The sequence below is a fragment of the Pristiophorus japonicus genome, chromosome 17 (assembly GCF_044704955.1).
Source record: "Pristiophorus japonicus isolate sPriJap1 chromosome 17, sPriJap1.hap1, whole genome shotgun sequence".
Lineage (NCBI taxonomy): Eukaryota > Metazoa > Chordata > Chondrichthyes > Pristiophoridae > Pristiophorus > Pristiophorus japonicus.
Window position 1 is genome coordinate 30,888,760 of NC_091993.1, and position 13,677 is coordinate 30,902,436.

Here is a 13,677-nt window from a genome sequence, read left to right on the forward strand (position 1 = left end):
CAAAGCAGGTCTCCAGTTGTCTTGGTTAATTTTTGCCACTGGACCAAGACCTAGCTCTGTCAAGCTCTTGCGGTGGCTGGTGTGCAACAGCCACCCCACATTTTAAAAATCCACGCACAGGCATCTTCCACTCTTCAACATTTAGTTTGGGACCTGGAATATTAGGTCCTTCATTGAAACACCTGTGAACTCATTCCTTTTTGGCATGGAAGCAAGTCATCCTCGATACGAGGAACCGCCTATGATGATGGGTGAATGTGTGTGTGTGTGTATGAGTGTGTGAGTGAGTGTGTGTCTGAATGTGAGTGTCAGTGAGTGTGTATGAGTATGAGTGTGTGAGAGTGTGTGTGTGAGTGTGTGAATATAAGTGTGAGTGTCTGTGAGTGTGAGAGTATGAGTGTGTGCGTGAGTATGTGTGAGTATAAGTGTGTGTCTGTGAGTGCGAATGTATGAGTGTGCGTGTGTGTATGAGTGTGTCAGTGTGTCAATGTGTGTGTGAGTGTGTGTTTTAGTATGTGTGTGAGTATGAGCGTGTCAGTGTGTGTGAGAATGTGTTCCGAGTATGATTATGTGTGTGTGAGTGTGTATGAGTGTGCCAGTGTATGTGTGAATGAGTGTGTGTTTGAGTGTGTCAGTGTGTGTGTATGAGTGAGTATAAGTGTGTCAGTGTGTGTGTGAGTGAGTGTCAGCATGTGAGTGTGTGTGTCTGAGTATGTCAGTGTGTGTGTGAGTGTCAATGTGTGAATGTATGTGAGTGTGTGTCTGTGTGTGTTTGAGTGTGTGTGAGTGTGTGTCTGTGTGTGTTTGAGTATGTCAGTGTGTGTGTCTGAGTATGTGTGTCAATGTGTGTGTGAATATGTGTTTGAGTATGCGTGTCAGTGTGTGTGTGTGTCAGTGTGTGTCTGTGTGTGTTTGAGTGTGTCAGTGTGTGTGTGTATGAGTGTGTGCGTCTGAGTGAATATGTGTGTCAGTGTGTGTGTGAGTATGTGTTTGAGTATGGTTGTGTGTGTATGAGTGTGATTGTGTGTGTGTGTGTGTGAGTATGATTGTGTGTGTGTATGTGTGAGTGAGTGTGTGTATGCGTATGATTGTGTGTGAGTGTGATTGTGTGTGTGTGTGTGTGGTTGAGTATGATTGTGTGTGTGTATGTGTGAGTGTGATTGTGTGTGTGTGTGAGTATGATTGTTAGTGTGTATGTGTGTGAGTGAGTGTGTGTATGCGTATGATTGTGTGTGTGTTTGAGTATGATTGTGTGTGTGTATGTGTGAGTGTGATTGTGTGTGTGTGTGAGAGTGAGTATGATTGTGTGATTGTGTGTGTGTGTGTGTGTGTGTGAGTATGATTGTGTGTGTGTATGTGTGTGAGTGAGTTTGTGTATGCGTATGATTGTGTGTGTGTTTGAGTATGATTGTGTGTGTGTATGTGTGAGTGTGATTGTGTGTGTGTGTGAGAGTGAGTATGATTGTGTGATTGTGTGTGTGTGAGTGTGAGGGGTGGGGCCCGAGCTGTGTGCCAATCGGTGGAGCAAGGACCCGCTGATGAGGAGCAGAGCCCACTGAGTGAGTGAAGGAGTGAGTGAGAGTGTGTGCTTCCTGACCGCGCTGTGTTGTCAGCTCAGGGGCCGTCCTAGCTCCATCCCCCCTCCCTCCCAATTCAGCACGGCTCAGTGACAGTGCGAAGTATCTGTGGCCGGATCGCTCAGTGCTTGCCTACCCTGCACCGAGAGAGCACCAGGAACTTTGTTTGGAGAGCTGTGACATGTTCCAGGATCCACCGCAGCCTTGTGCTAAAGTTTAGGAAGAGAGTTTCGTGTCCAAAGCACTGAAGGCGGAAAACATGCAGAATCCATGGAGCGGGAACTCTGGCAACTTTCTCCACACTCTGACAACTTTTATTGCCTTTGTGTTGCCTGGAGGACTGAGTGATGTGCAGGGCGAGGAGCAGAAGAGGTTCAGTGTGGAAGGTAGTGGATTCTGTCTCTTGTTCATGAACAGGACGCCGCACGCACTAACTTTTTTTTTACAGTGTCAACATTCTAACTCAATATTTGGGAGCCGGTGCAAATGCCCACGGCGCAGTCTCCCCATCTTCCTCCACACTTTCCCCCAAAAAGTTGCGTTTCGTGTTTTCACGAGGTGTCTGCAGCTGAATTTAGACGCGAGACCAAATCCTCTGCAAGAATCACAGCCTCTCAGAGACTCCCAGCACAGTCTCACAGTTCTGATCGACAGCGCTGTTCCCAGCTTTCGTTTGTTTCCCACTCGGGTTAACTTGTCATTGCAAGTTGCTCAAGTATTGACAACTTTTGGGCCATTGATAAATATATTTTTTTACCGTTGCATGCATATTTGTTTTGCTTAAACAACAACAATCTGTATTTATATAGCGCTTTTAACATAGTAAAACGTCCCAAGGCGCTTCACAGGAGCGATTATTAGACAAAACAAATTAATTTGACACCTAGCCGCAGAAGAAGAAATTAGGACAGGTGACCAAAAGCTTGGTCAAAGAGGTAGGTTTTAAGGAGCGTCTTAAAGAAAGAAAGAGAGGTTTAGGGAGGGAGTTCCAGAAGACACAGCCACCGATGGTTGAGCGATTATAATCAGGGATGCTCAGGAGAGCAGAGTTGCACAGACATCTCTGGGGGTTGTGGGGCTGGAGGAGATTACAGAGATAGGGAGCGGCGAGGCCATGGAGGGATTTGAAAACCAGGATGAGAATTTTGAAATTGAGGCGTTTCGAGGGTTGCAATTCTGCATTTGCTGCCGAATGCATCTTTGCAGAAATGTGCGTGATTGTCAGTCAATGAGAATTTTATTCCCAATCTATTTGAGTGTATTTTTAATGCCTTGAATTAATGTTTTGACCCACGTTTCTCGTTTCCTTCCCAGATCACCGCCTGCGATCGCTGCCCGAGCCCGAGCTGGTCCACCCGGCCAGAGTTGACTATCTCGGCCGCTTCCTGTCGCACGACGTGTCGCACCAGGTGAGGCGGCTGCAGCGGCGGGAGCTGTCGGAGGAGCGGTCGCCCGCCTCGGCCGTCTACTACCGGCTCTCTCACGGGGGACGCCCGCTGCACTTCAACCTGACGGTCAACCGCGCCCTCCTGGCCCCCGGCTTCGTGGCCGAGCGGCGCTATGGAGGCATGAGAGGGGCCGCCATCAGCCGCCTCGGGCCCAATAGCTGCCACTTCATCGGGAGAGTGACGGGCCGAGGGGCGGAGAGTGGGAGCGCTGCCATCAGCACCTGCCATGGCATGGTAAGCACATCTCTAACCCCGCTTAATAATTGTAAACCTTGAGTTGCATTACAGCTCCATTCCATTCATCTCCACATTGCCCGTAACAAGCAACATTTTCATAACCACTTGCATTTATTTCCTTTTCCTTTAACAATGTGGACATTACTGGTCAGGCTGGCATTTATATAAGAATTAGGAGTCGGCCTTACGGCCCCTCGAGCATTCAATTGGATCATGGCTGGCTGATCTTCCACCTCAACAACAACTTGTATTTATATAGCGCCTATTAACATAGTGAAATGTCCCTAGGCGCTTCACAGCAGTAGTATGAGATTTTTTGGAAAATTTGACACCGAGCCGCATAAGTAGAAATTAGCGCAGGTGACCAAAAGCTTGATAGCTTTTGAGGAGCGTCTTGAAGGAGGAAAGAGAGGTAGAGAGGCGGAGACGTTTAGGCAGGGTGTTCCAGAGCTTGGGGCCCAAGCAACAGAAGGCACGGCCACCAATGGTTGAGCGATTATAATCAGAGATGCTCAAGAGGGCAGAATTAGAGGAGTGCAGACATCTCGGGGGGGTGTTGTGGGGCTGGAGGAGATTACAGAGATAGGGAGGGGCGAGAGCCATGGACCCCCATATCCCTTGATTCCCTTAGTGTCCAAAAATCTATTGATCTCAGCCTTGAACATACTTAACAACTGAGCATCTGCAGCTCTCTGGGGTAGGGATCTCCAACCACTCACAACCCTCTGAGTGTAGAAATTTCTCCTCATCTCAGTCCTAAATGGCCGACCCCTTATCGTCAGACTGTGCCCCTGTTCTCGACTCTCCTGCCGAGGGAAACAGCCTCTCAGCATCTACCCTGCCAATCCCTCTAAGAGTTTTCTACGTTTCAATGAGATCATGTCTCATTCTTCTAAACTCCAGAGAGTATAGGCCCATTCTACTTAATCTCTCTTCATAGGACAACCCTCTCATCCCAGGAATCAATCAAGTGAACCTTTGTTGCATCATCTCTAAGGCAAATATAACCTTCCTTAGGTACGGAGACCAAATTGCATTGTAGTTCCACACCGTTCATCTAGACATGGCTCATAATAAAGCATTTGTTTTTTCTTTAATCAATTTCAGGATGTGGGCATTACTGGTAAGGCTGGTATTTATTGCCCAGCCCTAGTTGAAGACAATAATTGGATTGTCTTCAGACCATAACATAAACTCCATCCCCCTCCCTGGCCACTGTCTCAGGCTGAACCAAACTGCAATCGCTTCACCCTACTCAACTCCCAGTTGAATTTGAAACCCCTCATACTCTCGATCACAAAGACTGCCAACTTCCACCTCTCTTAATCACTTGTCTCATTCTCTACATCAGCTCATTTCCTGCTCACTTCAAGCCTACGGCACCTCCACACTGAATTACCCCAACGTTCTCCTGGCTGGCCTCCCATCCTCCACCCTCTGTAACCATCAGCTCATCTAAAATGTTGCTCCCTGTACAGTATGTTGCACTAAGTCCCACTCACCCAATACCCTGCCATTTGCACCCGAACCCCAATAGCCTCTAATGTAAAATTCACATTCTCGTGTTTAAAATTGTCCATGGCCTCACCCCTCCCTATCTTGTAACCTCCTCCAATCCCACAACACCCACCCTCACAAACTCTCTGTTACTCTGTCTTCTCATTAATTCCCTCCCCCTCCCTTCACCCCACCATTGATGGTCGTGCCTTCAGCTAACTAGGCCCCACAATCTGGAAGTCCCTCATTAAATCTCTGCGCCTCTCCATCTCCCTCAGCTCCTTAAGCCCACCTCTTGGACCAAGCTTTTGGTCACTCTTGCTAACTGTTCCTTCTTTGGCCTTCACTGACCCTTCGTCAGAACTGGTTCTGACCTTGATGACCTTACCTCGTATCAATTCTGACGTAGGGTCATCGACTTTAACGTTAACTCTGTTTCTCTCTCCACAGATGCTGCCTGACCCACTGAATATTTCCAGCATTTTCTGTTTTTATTTCAGATTCCAGCATCCCCAGTATTCTGCTTTTCTATTAGTTCACTAATTGTCCTTTAGGGAAGGAAATCTGCCGCCCTTACCCGGTCTGACCTATATGTGACTCCAAACTCACAGCAATGTCTTAACTGCCCTCTGAAGTGGCAGAGCAAGGTTTAAATATAATTGGCAGATCTCTCCTGGTTATCATCATCAGAGGCGGTCCCTCGAACCAGGATGACTTGCTTCCACATGGGTTCACAGATGTTTCAATGAAGGACCTAATGTTCCAGTCCTGAACTCCAGGGGTGGTAAATGCCTGTGCGTGTATTTTTTTTAACGTGTGGTGCACATTGGCCTCCACACGGGCTTGACAGAGCTAGGCCTTTATCCAGTGGCAAGGGTTAACCAGGACGACTGGAGACCTGCTCTGCTGCACGGACCTAGTACGCACACATATCGCAGTATGGGCTGGCCCGTGCTGCCCCTGGGCCCTCACCTCTTCTGGGCCCCGTACCCTTATTGCCGCACCTCCACCACGATCGCTCGCCGCTCCCCCGCCACAAAGAAACATCTCCTGGTAGATAGTTAGGGAAGCCCCAGTTAATAAACCGGAGCAGTGTTTAAGACCATTCCCTGTGGAAAAGTGGTCTATCCCATCCTGAGATCAAATCGAGGCTAATTGGGAGGGAAGTTTCTGTAGGTTGGCAGATGCTTGTAAATCTTATGGAAAAGTCATCAAGGTCAGAAATACCAGCAGGAAACGACTGGCTTTCTTCCCATTTTTCACTCACTTATAACACTGAAATATGAGATCTGAAGTGCAATGAACTGAAAACTTATATTTGGCTAGATTTGGCTTCCTGCTTTCCAGTGTTTATCATTCAGTTTTGTGGTTTGTTTTTTTAAGGTGATTTTTTTTTTTAACAATTTCAAACTTTTAATACTTTTCCTTCGTTTATTAAAATAAAATCAAAATTGGCGCCAGAAATTGACCCGGAAAAGGAACTCGAGCAAAATTAACCCTTTGGTCATGGGTTCCCTTGCATGATCCTGCAGGCGGGATTTTGTAAATCAGACGGCGGGATTCACCTGTTGAGGAACTGACCATTTCATCGTAACTCCTGCTGTTTTATCTGCATTATTGATACAAATACCGGTTTTGCTAATTTGTGTTTGTTGCTGATTTGTCGGTTTAAATTGAAAATTGGGATAGCTAAATATAGTTTATTCCCAATGTTCATTTTTACAAACCTTTCTGGAAGGGCAGGAGGTTAAATCCACTCTGTACAACAGTCTTGGATTGTCATGTTCCCTCAGCCGCTTCCTGCTCCTGGGCTCCCATGAGGAACACAACCTCATCCAAAGGTGGATATCGATGAGGAAGGACACTTGCCCTGTCTTAGCTCATCTTCCAATCTATAGTTCTTCCCATTATAATATCCAAATGTTTCTTAAATCATTTCTGGGCCTTTCTTGGTGTGTGTACATGTTTATTTGTATGTCTGAGTGCACATGTGCGAGTGAGTGTGAGAGTGAGTGTGTGTATTTATATGTGAGTAAGTGTATGTGATGTGTGTGCACATGTGTGAGTGAGTGTATATGTATGAGTATGTCTGTGAGTGAGTGTATGAGTATATCTGGGTGAGTGAGTGTGTGTGTAAATAAGTGTGCTTGTGTGTGACTGTGTGTGCGTAAGTGTGTTTGTATGTGTGTATGTGTGTTTGTGTATGAGTATGTGTGTTTGTGTGTGAGTGAGCATGTGAGTATATCTGTGTGTGTGTGTGTGTGTGTGTGTGTGTGTAAGTGTGTTTGTGACTGTGTGTGTGTGTGTGTGTGTGTGTGTGTAAGTGTGTTTGTGACTGTGTGTGTGAGTGTGTGTGCATGTGTGTGTATACCTGTGTGTGTGTAAGTGTGTTTATGATTGTGTGTAAGAGTGTATGCGTGTGAGTGTGTGACTGCGTATGAGTGCGTGCGTGTGTGTGTGTATACCTGTGTGTGTGTAAGTGTGTTTATGACTGTGTAAGAGTGTGTGCGTGTGAGTGTGTGACTGCGTATGAGTGCGTGTGTGTGTGTATACCTGTGTGTGTGTAAGTGTGTTTATGACTGTGTGTAAGAGTGTATGCGTGTGAGTGTGTGACTGCGTATGAGTGCGTGCGTGTGTGTGTGTATATACCTGTGTGTGTGTAAGTGTGTTTATGACTGTGTGTGAGTGTGTGACTGCGTATGAGTGCGTGCGTGTGTGTGTGTGTGTATACCTGTGTGTGTGAGTGTGGTCACGGAGTGAGGGCTCGATGGGATTCTGTGATGACCCATGCGGTGGACAGTCACTGTGAGCGCGCATGCTGAGAGTGGCCCCTTGGGCTGTGCTGAAACCCACCACATGAGTCAGGACTTTGAGGACTGGGAGGGGAGAGAAAGGGAAGAAATAATTAAAGATAACCAGCTCAGGAGAACAACAATAGGAAATTAATCTGCCTAAACACGTTTGCTACATTACAACAGTGACTACCCCTCAAAAAGTTCTTCATTGGCTGTAACGCGCTTTGGGACATCCTGAGGTTGTGAAAGGCGCTATAGAAATACAAGATCTTTTCTTTCTAAGGGGATCTGCCAATGTAATGAGAATACATTAATTTCCAATGATGCCACAAGATTGTCAGTCAGTGGCAGCAGCTTTATTAAATGAGCCTGTCGAGAACAGAGGCCGAGAGCAAGTGATACAGATAGGAAACGCGACTCAATTTAACATCGCAGATTGAATTTCCAAAACCATATTAAGGCACTGGAACTCAGTGCATACCCGGCACCCAAAGAGTTAAATACTATTTGGATAATTACAAATTATCAAAGGGCAGCCTTGAGTCGCATTTCCTGCGCTTAAATGCTAAATTTATTACCAACAGCAACATGATTCAAGAAGTGATTTAATCTGTTTCATTTGAGGGACTGGATAGCTTTCATGGAGTTAAAGCAACTATTCTCGATTTAGAAACTGCTTAATTTCAATTGTAATTTATTTTGAGGGCTTGCAGATGTAATCGTCACAGCTGAGAGAAATGTAACAGAATCTCGCCCAGTGTTACCAGAGGTCTGGATTTACCGAGTAGCTTTCAAATCAGGCCCATTTCGTACAGCTGAGGGACTGTAGGCATGAAATCACTCTGGAGCTTGTACTGGATGTAGGTGAGACATCGATAGACAAAACATGCAACAACAACTTGTATTTATATAACGCCTTTAATGTAGTAAAACGTCCCAAGGCAGCTTCACATCAGTGTCATAAGACAAAACAGATACATTTGACACTGAACCACAATAGAAGAAATTAGGGCAGATGACCAAAAGCTTGGTCAAAGAGGTAGGTTTTAAGGAACGTCTTAAAGGAGGAAAGAGAGTTAGAGAGGCGGAGAGGTTTAGGGAGGGAGTTCCAGAGCTTGAGGCCCAGGCAACAGAAGGCACGGCCACCAATGGTGGAGCGATTTTAATCAGGGATGCTGAAGAGGGCAGAATTAGAGGAGTGCAGACATCTCGGGGGTTGTGAGGCTGAAAGAGATTACGGAGATAGGGAGGGGTGAGGCTATGGAGGGCTGCAAGTAAAACACAACAGAATTGCCGATACCTGAAAGAGATGGACTCATGATATTAGAACTGAGAGGTTTTAATTATCAGGAAAGGCTGTACAGGCTGGTCACAGAATCATAGAATGAGAGTTATACAGCGTATTGGTGAGGCCACGCCTGGAATACTGCGTACAGTTTTGGTTTCCATATTTACGAAAGGATATACTTGCTTTGGAGGCAGTTCAGAGAAGGTTCACTAGGTTGATTCCGGGGATGAGGGGGGCTGACTTATGAGGAAAGGTTGAGTAGGTTAGGCCTCTACTCATTGGAATTCAGAAGAATAAGAGGTGATCTTATCGAAACGTATAAGATTATGAGGGGGCTCGACAAGATAGATTAAGAACTAGTTGGTTTATTAGCAAAAGGTTTAACAATCACACTACACATTACCAGTTCATCGACACATTGGCGTCAATGAGGAATTCCGTCTCAATAGCTCTACAAACCCGTGGGCATACTCACAGGTGCATACATTACACTCCGCTCTTTCCCCATAGCCCCTGTAACTATTTTCCTTTCAGGTATTTATCCAATTCCTGAAAGTTATGATTGAATCTGCTTCCACGGCCCTTTCAGGCAGTGAATGTTTTCTCATGTCACCTCTGGTTCTTTTGCCAATCGCCGTAAATCTGTCACCGACCCTCCTGCCACGGAAACAGTGCCTCCTTATTTACTCGAGCAAAACCCTTCACGATTGAACGTCACAATAAGAGATTTTAAAATGTTACTTGCTGTTTCTGGGAGCTTGCTGTGCGCAAAGTCCCTTGTTTCCTCCGTTACAACAGTGACTACACTTCAAAAAGTACTTCAGTGGCTGTAAAGCGCTTTGGGAAGTCCTGAGGTGGTTAAAGGCGCTATAGAAATGCAAGTGTTTCTTTCTATTGTAATGTATTCAACTTTCTATTTGTATTTCAGACTTGCAACTTTGTTTTATTTCATTTTATGTGTTTATAGTTGAAATAGTTACGGACTGCTTCCTTGCAGTAATCATGAGGACCGAAGATCTTGCCCAGTATTACTTTAACATGCACAGCGTGCCGCTTAGAACTCACTCCAGTCTGGCACTTCCATAGACTGCGGCCACTGAACCTATTATGGCTCCATCAGAAATCTTGGAGCATTGTTGAACAGGTTCCAGCTCAGCGAAATGTGCCCCTGGAGCCAATAAAACTCGCCTTGTGTTTAGAGTTTAAGTCAGGCTGACACCTGCCCTCTTCCTTATGAGTACAACCCAGTAGTAATTGGATGTGACCTGATTTGCAGTACAAATAGCCAATCGCTGTTTGGTGCTGAGGATCAGGTAAATAAAGTAACACTGGCCATTAAGCCATTTACCACATTAAAAATTATGAAAGGACTTGCATTTATATAGAGCCTTTCATGACCTTAGGATGTCCCAAAGCGCTTTACAAAAATAAAGAAAGACTAGCAATTATCTTCTTCTTAGGTAGTCCCTCGTATCGAGGATGACTTGCTTCCACACCAAAAAGGGATGAGTTCACAGGTGTTTCAATGAAGGACCTAACATTCCAGATCCTAAACTACACCCTGAAAGGTGGAAGATGCCTGTGCGAGGATTTTTTTAACGTGTGGTGGCCGTTGCACACCAGCCACCACACGGGCTTGACAGAGCTAGGTCTTTATCCAGTGGCAAGGATTAACCAGGATGCCTGGAGACCAGCTCTGCTGCACGGACCTAGTGCGCGCATGTATCGCAGTGTGGGCTGGCCCGTGCTGCCCCTGGGCCCTCGGTTCTTCTGCTACCCACTGAGCCACAGCTGACACAACAAAGACATGCCTAGCCATCAACGATACCTCAGAACAGGTAGAACACAGTTCCTCCGCATTCAACTGACATTATTAGCATGTTAAAGCCAGCTTGTATTTCAACAGAAATGAGTCAGAGACTCAATCATACACAAACATTCCCTCGGCACTCCCCATTCAGGCAACCTGCCTGACTTCCCCCACATGTGCAATGGCAACAATCAGACAATGCATCCCAAGGAATTCCAAAGCAGCAAATGTCACTGCCTTGCCCTGAGGTTTGAATATTAGCCAGGTAATATAAATTCCTTCCAACTTGCAGAAAATAGCTAACAAAGACCGATCTTAACCCTGTGTGTGTACAGTGGTTAGCAACAAAGAATCTCCCAAAAACTCAACACCGAGCCACATAAGGAGATACCAGGGCAGGTAGAGTTAGTGTCAGATGCGCCTTATAGAAGGAGAGAGGGGTAGAGAGAGACGGAGAGATTTAGGGAGGGAATTTCAGAGATTAGGGCCCAGGCAGCTGAAGATATGGCCACCAATGGTGGGATGATTATAATCAGGAACGCTCAAGCAGCTTGTTATATATGCAGACTATAGATATACTCTCAGTGTAGTCACTGTATAGTTGCATAAGTTGGAGACTTGTTATCTGATGTACTGTCAATAAGGTTTACACTGTGCATATACTATGCTGGCACCACTAGAGGGTGTAACTGGTGGAGGCCGGGGTTTCCTGCCCCTGTGGCAGAGGCTGTCCACCAGAGGGCACTGCGGTGGGAGACCTGAGGGTCACCTGTATAGGTGTGCAGGGCCCAGTATAAAAGGCTGCCCACCATGCTTGTGCCTCACTCTGGAGTTACGAAGAAAGGACCAAGGTCACTCCAATTTGAGTACAACACATTGCCTCGTGGAGTCATTCATAAGTGCATTACAGACATAACAAAGCCAGAACTGGAGGAGCACAGATATCTCGGGCGGGTTGTGGGGCTGGAGGAGATTACAGAGATAGGGAGGGGCAAGGCCATGGAGGGATTTGAAAACAAGAATGAGAATTTAAATATTGAGGCATTGCTTAACCGGGAGTCAATGTAGGTCAGCGAGCACAGGGGTGATGGGTGAGCGGGACTTGGTGCAAGTTAGGACATGGGCAGCCGAGTTTTGGATGACCTCTAGTTTACGTAAGGTAGAATGTGGGAGGCCAGACAGGAGTGCATTAGAATAGTCAAGTCTAGAGGTAACAAAGGCATGGATGAGGGTTTCAGCAGCGGACAAAGCACATTTCTGCCGTATGTGTCAGCTTGGCTCAGTTGGAAGATCTCTTCGTCTGTAAGTCAGAAGCTTACGGGCTCTAGCCCCACTCCAGACCTGGAACTTCTATTCAAGGCTGACACTCAAGGGGAGCAGAAGGCCATTGTCAGCGGTGCTGCCTTTTGGATGAGATGTTAAGCCCAGGTCCTACCTGCCTGTTCGAGTGCATGTTAAAAGATCCCATGGTTCCATTTGAGGATAGGTCTCATGGTGACTTGGCCGAAATTCCTCCTTTGACAATGTGCATGAGAAATGGATTAAGTGGTCTTTGGTCTCTGTCATTTCTGGGATCTTGCTGTGTGAAAAGTAGCCGTTGTGTTTTGCTGCATAATGCACTGGATTTCGATGTATGTGAGGCACTGAGTGTGGTGTGAATACAAGTTGCTTCTCTTATTTACCTGCAGCCCCTTGCCCTAGATATCGGGATAACTACACTCAGCCCAAATACTGACGGAGTGCTGCATTCACAGGGGTGCTGTATTTCATGTGAGACGTTAAACTGTATGTTTTGGTAGTGCAGTTGGAAGCTAAAAATCCCATCGTACTCTTTGATGAAGAAGAACACTAAAATCTCTTGTGTCCCCACCCTTCCTCAGGTGTCAGTCGTGGCTCAGTGAGCAGCACACTTGAGTCAGAAGGCTGATGATTCAAGTCCCACTCCAGAGACTTGGGCACAAACAGTCTCGGCTGACACTGCAGTGTAATGCCGAGGGAGCGCTCAATGTTAAAATTCTTTCGGATGAGACGTTAAACCGAGGCCCCGTCTGCTCTCTCAGGTGGACGTAAAAGATCCCGTGGCACTATTTTAAAGAAGAGCAGGGGAGTATCCCTGGTGTCCTGGGGCCAATATTTATCCCTCACTCAATGTAACAAAAACAGATTATCTGGTCATGATCGCATTGCTGTTTGTGGGAGCTTGCTGTGCACAAATTGGCTGCCGCGTTTCCCACATTACAACAGTGACTACACTCCAAAAGTACTTCATTGGCTGTAAAGCGCCTTGAGCCGTCTGGTGGTCGTGAAAGGCGCTATATAAATACAAGTCTTTTTCTTCCTCGGCCAACATCAAAAATAGATTAAATGGTCATTACAATTAGTGGGATCTTGCTGTGTGTGTTATTTACATAACAACAGTCTCTGCACTTTAAAGTATGTTATTCATTATATTGCCCAGCGCTGTGAGAAGGTGCTACAGGAAGACGTGGCGTTATCTGAAGCTTTTCATTTGCTCTTTCAGAGAGGTGTGTTCCGACTGTCGGATGAGGACTACTTCATTGAGCCGTTGAAGGGACGGCGCTGGGGGGGAGCCACGCCGCAGCCCCATGTGATCTACAAACGGCATGCTCCCGATACCGGGGGAACGCCGGAACACCACTGGCTCCGGGAATTGACGGAGAGGCTCAAGCCCAGGAGCCCCGAGGAGAATGGAGCGTGTGGCGTGTCAGGTAAGCCCACCTTGACTGTTTGGGATGTTCGGGTTTCCTCAGCTCATGTCCCCGTCAAACTTGGAGCAAAAAAAATCCCGTGTCAAGGTCGGACACTGAGAATGGAGCTGTTGTCTGCTCCTATTGGGTGCTTCGATGTTACAAGGCAGCGACTGACCACACACACACAGATTGCTGCTCTCGACTGCACTCTTAAATATAAATCATCATTCTCGCCCGGCACAGGCTTGATGGGCCGAATGGCCTCCTTCTGTGCTGTAACAGTGAAGATCCATCTTTCTGTGGGTTGCTCAACA

The 13,677-nt window shown here is 46.5% G+C and overlaps 1 protein-coding gene across 1 annotated transcript in view; it reads left to right on the forward strand.

The window, feature by feature from the left end:
• The first annotated feature begins 1,586 nt into the window (after positions 1-1,586).
• LOC139227644 (A disintegrin and metalloproteinase with thrombospondin motifs 7-like) overlaps positions 1,587-13,677 on the forward strand; it is a 182,576-nt gene continuing 170,485 nt past the window's right edge. The window contains exons 1-3 of the mRNA XM_070858560.1: positions 1,587-1,963; positions 2,892-3,259; positions 13,174-13,381. Coding sequence (XP_070714661.1) covers positions 1,837-1,963; positions 2,892-3,259; positions 13,174-13,381 — 703 coding nt within the window. The 5' untranslated portion in view covers positions 1,587-1,836. The remainder of the gene's footprint in view (positions 1,964-2,891; positions 3,260-13,173; positions 13,382-13,677) is intronic.